This window comes from Caretta caretta, chromosome 2 (assembly GCF_965140235.1).
Source record: "Caretta caretta isolate rCarCar2 chromosome 2, rCarCar1.hap1, whole genome shotgun sequence".
NCBI classification, from domain to species: domain Eukaryota; kingdom Metazoa; phylum Chordata; order Testudines; family Cheloniidae; genus Caretta; species Caretta caretta.
The window spans coordinates 117,344,527-117,359,009 of NC_134207.1; the positions used below are offsets into that span (position 1 = coordinate 117,344,527).

The 14,483-nt window shown below is 42.7% G+C and overlaps 1 protein-coding gene across 3 annotated transcripts in view; it reads right to left on the reverse strand.

The window, feature by feature from the left end:
- Positions 1 to 431: 431 nt before the first annotated feature.
- The window catches only part of DSP (desmoplakin), a 50,762-nt gene continuing 36,710 nt past the window's right edge, over positions 432 to 14,483 (reverse strand). For 2 of the 3 annotated variants that reach the window (XM_048839802.2, XM_075125386.1), the window contains exons 20-24: positions 12,761 to 12,844; positions 11,413 to 11,520; positions 10,131 to 10,229; positions 6,278 to 8,572; positions 432 to 4,338 (exon numbers count right to left, since the gene is read on the reverse strand). In XM_048839802.2, the coding sequence (XP_048695759.1) occupies positions 1,150 to 4,338; positions 6,278 to 8,572; positions 10,131 to 10,229; positions 11,413 to 11,520; positions 12,761 to 12,844 (5,775 nt within the window). In that variant the 3' untranslated portion in view covers positions 432 to 1,149. The remainder of the gene's footprint in view (positions 4,339 to 6,277; positions 8,573 to 10,130; positions 10,230 to 11,412; positions 11,521 to 12,760; positions 12,845 to 14,483) is intronic. The other variant, XM_048839803.2, reaches the window with a different exon arrangement.

Sequence of the window (14,483 nt, forward strand, 5' to 3'; positions counted from 1 at the left end):
GCTGGGTCATCATCCTGTGTTTGGCTAAACTGGTCTTTGGTGTGCTGGCTGAAGGCTACCCTCAGGCAGGGGAGAATCTGATCCAGAGTCTTCTGCTTGTAGTTGCAAACAGGTGTTGGATCACTAGTGGGAGAAAAAAATTCTTCTGTCCTTAACTGCAATCAGATGTGAAAAGTGGCCTTCTGCTTATGGGGCCATAGTTCACGTTGTCTCTATTTTCTTTTGGAAAATGCAGGCTTAGTTTTCTATGCTCATGAAGATAATAGGACTGACATAAACAAGTTCCTGAGACTCAGAGTTAACGTCATGAGTTTGTACAGTAACTGTGGCACTGGAAACATTTGTTCATTTTTGGCAAAGAAAGGCTCTTTCTATTTCCCTTCCTTCCAAGGCTGTGTTCATGTCTAAATTTTAAAATAAACCACAAATACTTTAAAAGTTTAAAAGTTTATTGCCAGAATGCAGCAGTCAGCCTTTTTTGATGTTACATGGAAAATGAACAAGCAAAATGAGTAAAAAATATAGAGTATGGTGAAAGAAAAGTACATGCTAATAATATCCCCCAATAATGAAGTTATAATTGAACAGTCAACCAAGTACATTATCTGTGGAAGAGGATACAGCTTCTCATGTTACAGTACAGTATCCAGATTGATAAGGAAATGCGTTTTCCATCCACAATGTAACTACTTTTCTTAAAATAAAATAAAAAATAAAATAAAAGTGGCTAGGCTGGGGAAAAAAGGAAACTATTACAATATTTGCAGATCTTGGTTATCAGCTTACAATTTTGAGGGTATGGAAATGGGAGAAGCAAACAATAGCCCATGCAAAATATACAGGAAGAGATTAATCAAAAATCCAAACATTAAAAAAATATGAAACTCATAACTGTTGCATTTTGCTGTCCTGCAATCTTCTCTTCAAAAGTCTACACCCAAAACATTTTACAGATTTTTTAAGAGTAGAGAAGTTAATCACACCCAGAAAAGACTTTATGATTTATTTTGGGCATGACTTTATTTTCCAGCAAGGTCACTGCACCCAAGCAAATAATAATATGACCACCAGTTTGTTTTGTTTTTAAGTGAAAGTAATACAGATTCATCTAAATGAAATTAAAATTCAGATACACTTGTTAACTGACTACTAACGCCCAATAGAGCTGCTGCTGAAGGTTGAATAGGAATAAGAATATGAAGCATTTGCTGATGCATCTAAACTTCCTCTCCTGGATCCACTTTGTGAGCCTGAGCGGGAGCCTGAGCGGGAGCCTGAGCGGGAGCCAGGGGCAGAGGAGACATTATAGGGACTAGAGATGCCTTTGGACGAAACAGAAGCAGCTTCCAACAGTCTCAGCCCAGTGACGTCCTCCACCATTGATCGACTCATTGCATCTTTGTAGGATATTTTCAGCTTGGTCTTGGGGCAGGTCAGAATTTTGGTATAGCTGTTAGTGTCTTGCAATCTCTGAGCATTCCGCCCATCAATCAATCCTTTCCTAATGGCTTCCTCCGTACTTATTCTTCCACGCACTTCTGGATCGACGAGGCCTCCAGTGAGGTACTGGAATTCAAGAAAGCGCTGACCAGCCTCATAAGGCAGCCACTTTTCCTTCACGGCCTCTGCTGCTGACATTCTACTGCCACCCTTTAAGCCTTCAAACCCTAAGAAGGCCTTCTGAGCTGGCTTGAGCCGTGTGGCCATATCGTGATCAATGATGCCTTGAGCAACTGCATCCTGAAGTGAAAGCCTTTGGCCTGTGGTAGGGCACATTATGCCTCCTGTGCAAGCCTGAGCTTCGAGCAACCGCTGTCCTGTAATGCTGTCAACAATGCCCCGTTGTATAGCTTCTGAAATGGAGATTCTTTCTAAGTTTTCAGTATCAAATATGGCTGCAATGGGGCTGCATTCCTCCAGGGGTGCTGAAAAAGAACCACTCTTTCTCACTGAAGAACTCCTGACACTCAGCACTGTGGGAGATTTAGTTACTGACTCATGCTTAAATACTTCATCGCCACCATTCTTGTAGGAAATCATGTCTGCAAACTGCGTAAGGCTCAAGTTTCCAGAACGGTACTGGTCAAAAAATTTCCTTTCGACAAGACCCGTATCAATAGCCTCCTGAATGTCATACTGATTGCCTGTTTTCCTGTCCACAAGGACCACTCTTGTGCTTCCATCTGACCCTGTAATAGTTATTTCTTCCCACTCACACTCCTGTTCAGAAAGTTCCAGGTAGGTGTCATAATCTATGAGGCCTTTATTGTATGCCTCCTGCACGGACATTTCCCGGTCTGTTTCTGGATCTACGATGACAACCCTGCGTTTCCTAAGTGTGTTCTTCTGTGAAGTTTGCACCATCTTTTTCTTGTCTCTCAGGGGGAGAAGACAGAGCCCTGTTGCATCATCCTTTATGCACCTTTCTTTCAGCTGCAGGTAGGTCAGATTTTCTTCGGTGTTAGGATCGAAAAAACCCTTTGTATCATCACTCGGGTCTGAGAGAATTAAGCTGAGCTCTTCATTGAAGTAACCACGTGTATATGCCATGTCAACCGGCAAACGGTGGCTTTTTTGGGGGTCAATGATTCCCCCAGTGGCAATCTGAGCCTCTAGCAAACGAATGCCATGGCCTCTCTCAATGAGCTCCTTATTCATTGCCTGGAACAAGGAGATGATATTTCCTGTTTCGGGGTCTTTGTACCCTGTGACCGCTCTTTCAGCGGAGAGAAGTTTGTCTTTAAATTCAATTCCAACAAGGCCTCTTTTGTAAGCTTCCTCAACCGGTAGCCTTGCATTGCTGACAGGATCCACTATGAAACCAGTGGCTGCTTGGGCTTCTAGAAGTTCAAGGGCTGTACCCGGTCTAACCAGGCCTATTTTCATGGCCTGGTAAATGCCAAGCTTCTCTTTAGTGGCCTCATTGTAGATCCCTGCTATGCAACTAGAGCCCTGGAGGAAATCCTTAATTCTGTCACTGACTTCTTCCACACTAATTGTGCCTGCTTCGAGATCACAGGCTGTTGATTCCTGAATAATTCCAGAGCTGACCAGTTCACTTATGGGGACGGGCTGCCTAATCCCTTGAAATGACATGCTTCTCTTATGCACGGGAAGGAGAAGTAAACCAGTGTGAGGTTCAATCCTGCATTTTTCCCTCAGCTGGATGTAACTGACCGCCTTCTTGGTTGCAGGGTCAATAAAATTCTTTGAAGCACCTTGAGGGTTATTCAGGACTCTGTACAGGTCTTTGTCAATCAACCCACGAGACAAAGCAACATCTTTTGGCAAGAAAACACTGTTGACAGGGTCAACAATGCCTCCTGCAGACATCTGGACTTCGAGCAGGCGAATACCAGTTTCCCTGTCAATCAGATTTTTCTTGATGGCATCAGACACTGGCACTGTTTTTCCTGAGAATGGATCTTTAAATCCCGTAACAGCCTTCTCTGCTGTATAGATTTGTTCTCGGTCATCAAAATCAATCAGGTCTCTCGCAATCGCACTGTCCACAGTCAACAACTCATTTCTGTGCAGGTCAATCACGCCTCCTGTAGCTGCCTGGGCTTCTAAAAGCAGGACTGTGTTTTCTGGGGTAAGAAGCTGCTTCCGTTTGGCCTCCAACAAAGTGTACTTCTCCTTTGGAGTAAGAGATGCTCCAGCAATAGCCCCTGCCCCTCTAAGATAAGGTTCAATGTCAGCAGCAACTTCTTCCACTGACCTTTGCCCCTTCAGGAGCTTATCTAGGGTGCTTTTGTCTATCAACTGACATTCATAGAGCTGAATTGCTGTAATTTTCTTACGCAGCCCATTAAACAGCAATTTGGAAGGATCAATGGCAAAGTCCTCTTCCGTCTGAGTACATCTGTGGGACCCACATGGGCGATACTTAAATTTCTCAATCTCCCTTTGCATTCTGAGGCGCTCGGCATCCATCTCCGATTGGCTTTTGCAGCTGATCTCTTCCAATCTGCACTTGTATCGGTCTTCAATCCTCTTGATCTCCATCTGTAACCTTTCAATCTCAATCCTCAGGGCATTCTTCTCCCTCTCGCTCTTTTCCCTCTCAGATTCAAACTTTCTAATGGTCTCTTCATTTCGGGAATACTGGCTCTTCCACTGATTTAAGTCATTCAGGATTTGTTGTTTCTCACTTTCCAGCCGTTGTTTCAAACGAGACTCTGATTCCAGTGTAACCTTTGCACGGTTCAGCTCTTCTTCTAATCTCTGCAGTCTTGCCCTGTCTTGTTCTAAGGTACTTATTTTTATCAGCAGGGTCTCCCTTTCTTGCATAATGTGAGTATACTGACTTTGGGATTCTTGAATCCTGTTGGATGCCTAAAATTTAAAAAGCAAAAAATTGAGAGAGAAAAATGTTATAATTCCCACTTACAATGTTCTTTATCCTCTTCCATAATTTAATCTATCATATATTGGCACTGGAAAACCTTCGGAATATCCCTATGCTGTATCCAAGACTATGAATATGTTTTAATATACATGGATACCTTCTCTGAAAACATTCCTGTTACCACCTAGCACATAGTGCCTCATACCTACTTTTCGCTTATAGACTGTACTGCATCCCCTCTTAACCGTCTTGTTTTTAATTCTGTCTGTGGGTTAGGGAAGCCTTGGTTTTATGGTGATCAGTTACCTTCTGACTACATTTTTACGGCTACTCATACTATATATGTACAGTGTACACAGACACATCAAGGGCCTGATCCTCAGCTGGTGAAAATGGGCATAGCTCCATTTACTTATGCCTCCTCTTCTTGTCCATATTTTTTATTTTCTTCAGTTCCAAATATTTTTACTTGAATTTCTTTAAATTTTAATGCATTTAATGCCACTTAACATATGCGTACACACATGCACAGATATATAGAATGCATACCCTATATGCATCAACTGTATTAAATTAAATAAACTATGTATGTAATAAATATGTGTGTGTGTGTGTGTGTGTTTCTGTCTAGAGAGAGACAGACAGATCGATAGATACAGAGACTCTATTAAAAAAAAGAGAGAAACAATATTATCAGTTTAAGAGAAAAACAAAGGGAAAGAACGATGCTGAGAACAGAATCAAAAGACAAATACCGAGGATGGTAATAGTAAAAGATTACAGAAAGTAAGCATAGGGAAAATCATGGAAGTAATAGAAAAATATTTTGAAGTAAGCACAGAAATAAAACTGCAAAGTGGCAGAGTTATGAAGGATGTTTTTATTTTGACAGATAGCATAGCATAACTATGTATTTCATAGTTACATATGCATGCATAAATATATCATGTAATATAGTGGTGTATACATAATATATTTATTTACACAGATATTCAACCATATACATAAAAAACACACAGATTGTAAGGAAGAATTACTTTCTGGAAAACAAAGTAAAACAGATGTGGATTTGTTCTGTTATATATATATATATATTATATATATAGTAATGTAACATATGTAGATTCAAACCTGCTCAGTAGATAGGGTTTCATAAATGCTCACTTGTACACATAATAAATATAAACTGCTCTTTGGCAAGTGACAAAGCAAACGAATGAAGGATAAAATCAGATCTTTTAAAATTTTCTCTGTAATCAAATATCATTGATATTTTGGGGAATATGGGCTCAGAATAAAATTTTCAGAAGAGCCTAAGTGGCTTAGTACCAAGTCCCATTGAAAGGCAATGACACTTAAGCTTCTAAGTCACATAAGCACTTTTGAAGATTTTACCCTTAATCCTTAGCTGCAGCCAAAGATATACTCAACCCACTTGAGAAGAGGGGGAAAAGTCTCTTAAGCCACTTTTGCAGCTCCTCAATTCTGGGGCTAGCAGCTGGTTCAGCACCTGCTGCAATTTACAACAGTCTCTGGACTGCTTTCACTTGTGCTGGATGAAACAGTCCCCAAGGAGTAAACAGCCTACAGGGCAGAGTTGAAACACAGTTGCAATCCAGGTACTCCCTCTTCCCCTGTGGCTGTAAAATGGGGGGATTAGTAGGGAGCTAGAGTTTCCCTCACCCTGGGGGAAATCCTCAGCTGGACAAGTAAGACTGCTTTATAGCCCATTGACACTGCTTCAGGGGTGCAGAGGAGCTAGAAAAGGGGCCAGGATCTGACCATTTTAAAAATCAAATGTAAAAGGGAAATTAATCTCCATTATAATTAAACGGCAAAGAGTAAATTAAATGGATTCAAAAAGCCATTGGAGTCAATTAGAACATTGGAGAAACAGTAAAGTCGTGATCAAATATTTGTGAATACCTCTAGAGCCTGCTTTTGGAATTTTTCAATTTCCTGTCTCAAATTTTCCCTTTCTCTGTGTAAATCAGTAATCAGCCCCTGAAGTTCCAGGGTTTGCTTGCTGCTTGTTTGGAGCTGATTCTTTAGTTCAGCAATAGTAGCATTTTTTTCACCATCAGCTTCACTTTTGTCCCTTCTTACATCGTCATATTCCAATCTTAAATTGCGCAACTCTTCCTCTAACATCAAGTGCTCCTTGGTAAGATTCTCAGTGAGAGACTGAAGTCTTTCAATTTCTATTTTGCACTCATTCAGGCTCCTGCTTTTGTCCTCAGTAGCTTTCTGTAAGTGCTCATTTCGGAGGTGAGCCTGTTTTAAGTGTTCCTGCTCTTGAACCAACTGGTGGCTTAAAGTTTCAAGCTCAGATGTGTATTTTCTTATCTCCTCCATGAATCTCTGCTTTTCTCTTACTTGACCATCTAGTAACTCTCTCTGGTGCTTAAGGTCATCCTCACTCCTTTTCTTTACAATGGACACTTCCTCTATCTGCTGAGTGAGATTGGTGATTTTAACTGACTGCTCTCTGAAAGATCTCCTCATACTTTCTAATTCCTCTTCTACGTGCTTCCTCTTGGAAGAATCCTCCATTGCATTTTTATTCAGCCTACAAAGTTCCTCTTCCAGTTTATGTTTCTGGAGCTGCAAGTCTTTTACAGTGCTTTGGAACTTTGCACTTTCTTGATCCTTCCCTTTTTTCTCATGTGAAATTCTTTCATATTCAATTTTCAGTCGTGTCAGTTCCTGTTCCTGGATCCTCAGTTTGTTGATCGTCTCTGTCGCACTGATGTTAGTTTTCTGCAGATCAAACTGAACTCTTTGTAATTGTTTATTTTCCTCCTCTAAGTCTTTCCTTTTACTTGTTTCCACTTCAAACAACTTTCTCAGTCTTTCAATCTCTTTGTTTCTCTCCTGAATGGTCTTTGCAGCATCATCAAGTGACTGCTTGTATCGCATGCTTTCTTCAGAGTGCATCTGAATGACCTGTTTTAGCTCAACCTCCACTTGATGTTTCTTCTGGGAGATCTCCGAGCTAGTTGCTTTCTGCTGTTGAGCACTTTCCTCTATTTTTCTAAGGTTCTCTGTTGTCTGACTTATTGTGTTTTTCAGTCTCCTAATTTCCTCACACAAATTCCTATTTTCTCGCATGGCATTGTCAAGCTGTGTTCGGTAACTATTTGTGTCCTCTTCTTTTTGCACAGTAATCTGGTGAATTGTAGTCTTGGTGATATTAATTTCGGTCTCGTACTTGTTTTTTAAACTAATAATTTCCTCATCAAAATTGTTCCTTACCTTAGCCAGTTCATTTTCAAGTTGCCATTGGCTTTTAGCCTCTTCCTGAAGCTGAATCTTTAATCTTTCTAGCTCCTTAGTTTTTTCCTGAATGGTTAATGCAGCCTCCTCAAGAGCCTGCTTGTACCTTGAGTTGTCTTCATTACGCAGCTGAATTATCTGCTTCAGCTCCAGCTCCAGCTGTTGCTTCTGCTGTGACACTTCAGAACCACAGGCCTTCTGCTGAAGAGCGTTTTCTTCTGCCCTCCTTCGTTGCTCTGTTGTTTGCAAAATGGTATCATTGAGTCTCACAATCTCATCTTTAAGGTCTCGGTTCTCCCTTGCCAGTCTATCCAACTGGTTTCTGAGACTTTTTGTATCATCTTCTTTTTGGGAAGCTAGCTGATGGATTGTGGTTGTCTTAATATTAATTTCAGTCTCATACTTGTTCTTTAAATTACTCATCTCCTCGTTAAACTGGTTCCTTACCTTAGCCAGCTCATTTTCATATTCCCTCTTCCGTACGCCTTCATCCTGGAGAAGAACCCTTAACTTTTCTATCTCGTACTCCTTCTCCTTGATGAACTTCTCAGACTCTAACTTTTGCCAGCTCAGGCTATCTTTCTCATTTTGTCTTGTTTTCTGCAGTTGGTCATAGTCATTTTTCTGCTGCTCGTATCTATCCTCCATCTGCTTCCTTTTCCTTTTCTCATCTTCAATCTCATAAGTCAGTCTTGTTATCCTGTCATTGAGATCCTTTATCTGACCATAGCATTTGTCCAGATTTTGCTTAGCAGAACTGCCATCCATCTCAGCTTGTCTCTTCAACTCCTCCAGACTCATGAGCTTTGCTTTGAGCTGGGAACAGTCCACCTGGAACTTCTGCAGATTCTGTTCCAGAAATTTATACTTGTTGCTATTATCGGAATTTGCATCTCTGGCAAGCCTGAGCTCTTCTTCTAACATTTCAATTTTAGTTGTTTTCATCTGTGGGATCAAAATTGAAAAAATGGGCTGTGATAACTAGTTTGAACCCATCCCATGAATTACACCTTAAAAAACCAACAACAACTGTAAGGGACATGCCCAACAATTCACAAGACTTTTATTTAATCACATCAGGACAGATTCAGATACCCATCTTCACACCGAGTAGTACCTTACTCTGTAAAATCAATAGGATGATTTCCAGAATAAGATTCTACCTGATGTGAGTATGGGTGGCAAAATTTGGCTTTTTGTTTTGGCAACATCAAAGCTCCCAATGCTACATGCTGTTGGGAATGAATGAAATATCTTAGCTTCAAACACATTTAAATTCCCCTCTACCCGGAATTTACTAGCTATTGACATTGTTCATACCTAAGGCTACAATTCTTTCATGGAGATCACGGAATCCGTCACTTCCAGCGACCTCCATGAATTCAGACCGCGGCGACCAGGAGCTGCAGGGTCCCCTCTGCCACCTGGCAGAGATACCCCAGAGCTGCCAGGGGCAGTGGGGGTACCCCAGAGCTTCCTGCTGCAGGCGTCAGCGGGGGGACCCTGGAGCTCCGAGCCCGCACAGGGAATGGGAGCCCCTGGAGCTCCGAGCAGGCCCGTACAGCTGTCTAGCCACTGGGGGTGATGTGGGAACCCCACACCTGATTTTGCCACGGATATTTTCAGTAAAAAAAAAAAAGTCACTAACAGATCACGGGCTTCCATGAATTTTTCTTTATTGCCCATAACCAGTCTGACTTTTACTAAAAATATCCATGACAAAATCTTAGCCTGATTCATACCCCCCTCTCCCGGAGGTGCACAGTGCCCCAAAAGAGGGGTAGGGTGGAGGTAGGATCCCAGCTGTCTGCACGGCCTGTAGAACAGGATTAGTATAGCAGAGTGAGTGGATTACATGCCGTTAAAGAAGCGTAGAAGTGGGCACATTCCCCGTGCTCCAGGGAGCTCCTTCAGAGATGGTGTACCCAAAAAGCACACGTGCCCTTAAATAAGCTCACTTTAATGGGCTCACTATATTTGCAACCAATCACTTTCCTACATATATCTTACAATCCTCACACGTGACCTCTGAATTGGGCCTGATTCTGGTCTCACCATGATGCATCACATCAGCAGTAAAGCCACTAAAAATCAGTGGAATCACAACACTGCAAAAAGGACATAAAATCAGACTCAGGCCCACAGAATGGGTGTGAGGTTTGCAGAAGTAGTCAGGGTTGACCTAATAGGCCAATGCTGGGTACTTTTGATATTACCACCTCACGTGTAAGTCTAATATACACCAGTTTCTACATCACCTCAAAATTGGCCCTGCAAGTCACTACCCCAAGTTGAAAACGGGGAGAATGGAATTTATTTACCTACTTCAGAAGTGTGTTGTGAGGATTAATTAGCTTGCTGTTGATATAATCCAGGATGCTTTTTCCTTTTCAATACTTTGTTTTGCATTTCACTAAGGGAAAAAGCTTTTGACCAGTGATACCTTGCTGTCGGATACTGTGGTGACAATGTAAAAGTACCAGAAATAAAACAAACAGGTTACCTTCAAATCCTCCATGCTCTTTAATATTTCACTTAAGAATTTATAATAATCCCCTGATCTTGTAAGAAGCTCTATGTACCGCGACTGAATTTCTGAAGCCTGGAAAATAAAAATAAAACTATGGTCAGTCTATATTAGAAAGCTGTATGAGACCAGAGAGGAGCTCGTGATTTTTTTTAAATGGTTTGAATATATTACAAGAAACATTGATTTAGAGAGTGTGGAGATAATTCTCTGCCTTCAAATTCCTCCCAATTACCCTAGGAGACTTTGGGAAGTGAAAATGCCCCTTTCTGAGAAGGCTATGCCTCTTTTTTCCAAGATCCATTTGCCCCACTGCAGATGTGGTGTGAAATCCTGGGTTCAGTTCCCCACATCACCATTTATTTCTTGTGTGACTGCGGCAAGTCACTTCAGGTAAAAAAGTGTCAAAAGCACCTAAGTGACTAATGAACCTAAGTTCCATTTTGAAAAGTGACTTAGGCACTTTTGAAAATTTTACCCTTAACCTCTCTGTGCCCCACCTGTAAAATGGAGAGGATATCCCTATCCTGCCCTAAGACCTGATTAGGGAGATTTAATGAAACAATACTTCTATATTTCAGCCACTGATCTCAGCTCTGCTCCTAGGATAAGAGAGGAAGGTTTCACACTTCTAATTTTATTTTAAAAAGCACGGATTCAAAAATGCTTTGTGACCACATTATCTATTCAGTGGTGACGTGCTGAAGTTAAACATTACAAACAGAACATCTTGGCGGCTTCTAACTTTTTTTGATGTATAATGGAATGTAACATTTCTTACAGTGAAGCAGTAATGATGTCAAAGAACTTGTCTCTCTCATTTTCTGCATCCAAAAGGGGGATTTGGACACAGTGAAACCGGTGCAGTTCCACGGCACAGGGGGTTCTCTACACAAGGGTGTGAAAGGAGATTTGGGGATTCCAGAAGGAAGAATTGGGATGTTGGCTCCATGACAATGTGGATCCATCAGCTACACAGACATGTGTGAGAGCAGCTCTGTTGCTGCTCCACAGGGGGATCCATCCACTCAACCCCCTGGAACGTTCCGGCACAAAGTTTGGCAAGTCAGGCATGGCATGATGGAAAGGATTTTCCCTTCAGAGTCTAGACTGGCTTAACAGAAATGCTTATAGACCCTAAACAACAGTAGTGCTAGTGATTAGGATTCAGCAGCGTATCTAGCAGGATAGTTTCAGCCGAAACAGCTCATGTGAATAAACAGAGTTTACAAGGATCTTGGGGGAAAAGGCAATGTACCTCTTGAAGAATCAACCCTGCAGGTGACTGAATTATAGTCTTCTTGATAGGTATGTTGAGCAACGTTTCCAGTCCTGAACCGTAGGAAGCAGCCAGTAATTCATAATCCTGTAAGGATGGGAACAGAATACAATGCATCTTTAATGAATGCCGAGAAACCTCTCCTGGTCCAGATTTTCAGAACTGTACACAAAGTATTTATTGCTGTAAAAGGCCACATGCTCTCCTCTGTTTATGGAGTATGGGGGAATCTGATCAGCCTGAATGCTGCAGAGGAGACTCAGATGAGCGTGTGCGCGTACTGCGCAGAGGGGAAAGGTGTTTGTCGCTCTGTGACTGAGGTGGCATGGTTAGTTAGGTGACGTGGAAGGACTCCTGGGCGTAATTGTTCTGTCACCTTGTCCCCTAGAACAGCAGTTCTCAACCAGGGGTCCAAGGCCCCCAGTGGGGCCATGAGCAGATTTCAGGGGGTCCTCGAAGCAGGGCCAGCATTAGACTCACTGTGGTCCAGGACAGAAAGCTGAAGCCCCGCCGCTCCAAGCTCTGCCACCTGGGGCTGAAGCTGAAGCCTGAGCAACTTAGCTTCACTGGGCCCTGTGTGGAGTTGGGCCACAGGCGTCTGCCCTGCTTGCTACCCCCTAATGCTGGCCCTGGCTTTCGCATGCAGAAAAACAGTTGTGGCACAGCTGGGCTGTGGAGTTTGCATAGCCTGGTGGGGGGACCGCAGAAAGAAAAAGGTTGAGAACATTAGAACACTGCCTTAGAACATTAACAGAACAACCTCCTCTGTGTCTTTCTTACAGCACAGAAAGGATGTGAACACTTGCCAGATGCAACAGAGCTACTACTGCACAACTGGAGATGGGGCTGGGAGAAACATGGAGACAAGGGCAAGCCACATAGAAAGATCACCAAAATTGTCCCCTGTGGACCTTTCTTGACCTCTGTGGCTATTCTATACTCCTCCTCCTCCCTGATCTGCACTGCCATTGGCCCTGCCTCCCAAAGCAACCCAGGAGCCCCAGATTTCTCATCCATTCCCACCCTTTTAATGTGTGACGTGGAAGGTCTGTATATATAGTGCCTTTGATCCTCCTTCAGAAATCCAGCAGACATCAGTGGGAGCTGCATGCCGGGATGAAAGGAAGGGATGGCCCTAAATATACAAACTGCTTTCAGGAAGCTCTGCTTCCCCCAAGTGCTTTACACAAGCAATTTCTTCACATACAGTCCAGTATAAAAGGAGCGAGTGTGGAAGTTTTGCCTGAGTAAGAGCTAAGTGAAAACTGCAGAAGGGGGTCCACATAGTGAAAAGCCATTCCTTGTTGAAGTGCTGGAGTAAGTGTACCTTAATTGCAGCTGCACACAGATCCGCTTGCTTGAGAACCTCCTCCACTTTGTCTCGTTTTCCTGTTATTTCACTATGCAAGTTCTGTCCAGGAAACAATAAAATAGATTTTAAAAAACTTACTGCACTTCCACTTGCCAAGAGTCTCCCTTGTTGAAGAGAGCAGCAGGTGCCTGTCACTTTCTTGAAAGGGTGACTGCAATATAATATGTTGGAAACATAAACGGCTTAAGCCTAAAATCTTCACTCTGATACTCAGGCCTTCCACGGACTAACTCCCATTGCCTAAGGACTTAGTAACAACTGAGTAAGGACCTCAGGATTTGGGAAGTGCCTGACTTTAGTTTACACCCATTAAAAACCCTCTTTTTACTTGATTTTCCAGCTGTACTTATCACGTAACTTCCATCAATTCGACTCCCTTGGACTACATTCAAAGGTGATGTGTAAGGAAGTGTCAGAAGGTGGGTGGGAGTCTAAGAGGGTCTGTGCTCAATCCTTGGCTGTGTGCTGCACAATTGTAGGGATGGCAATACTGCCTTGCGCCCTCCATTTATACAGAACTGAGGGCAAGTCAACACTACAGCGCTACGTCAGCGCAGCTGCACTGCTGTAAAGCATCTGGTGAAGACACACTATGCTGACAGGAGAACACTCTCCCGTCAGCATAATTACAGACACTCCCCGGTCTACGCAAGACCCAACTTATGCAAATCCGCACTCACAGAAAAAGTTCCGTAAACTAGAAATAGGGGGGTATTTTCTGTGTGGTTGGGTGGGTTTTTTTGTTTTGTTTTTTTGCATAATGGTCGTGTATACGTTTCCGCAAAATTCGAGTTATGCAAGGCGTTCCGGAACGGAACGATTGCGTAAGTCGGGGAGCATCTGTACTCCACTTCGGTGGGAAGCGGAAGCTATGTCAGCAGGAGAGCGTCTCCCACCAACATAGCGCCAGTGTGGACAGTGCAAAACTTGTGTCACTTAGGGGGAGGGGCTTTTTCATACCCCTAAGCAATGTACATTAGATCAACGTAGGCTGTAGCATAGACCTGCCCTGAGGCACAGATAGACTGGCGGTCAAACTGTGAAACCCTACACACAATGGTGAGCAGCTACTCACGAGTAGTACTGTGGATTTCAATGGGACTACTTGTGACAGTAAGTGCTCACCAGTATGAGGAAGAGCTTCATAGTCTGGCTGTAGGTGACTTGATCAAAGTCACATAGAAAATCAGTGGCAGAGACAGGAATTGAACCTAGCCTTTCTGAGTCCCAGTTGAATGCTTTAAGGACAAAACCATTCCTGACCCTGAATTCTATGAGGCACACTGGGCTCCAGGCTTCCCCCCACCCCCGAAAATAGGCTGGAAATTTTGAGAGAGCAAAATTAGACTCTACTTGAGCAGGGATGAGTTGGCACAGAAATACCTGGTATTTCTAAACACTCAACTCACCAGCGAGGACTCAGGTTGTGGCAATCACCGTATTTTAAGAGCTGGAGGACAGTACTTCCAGAATGGATTTCTGACCAATCTATATGTTCTAATGTCCTTTCTGATGGTCAGTTATCTACCTTATTTATAGGATGACAGTTACCATAAAAGTAACAACCCTAACAATGTCATACTTATGAATAATGCCAAGAAAATACACAGGTCAGTCTGATTCCCATGTTAGGACCTAAGAGTTATAGTGGTAGGATGGCCCTTGCAATAATCGCACA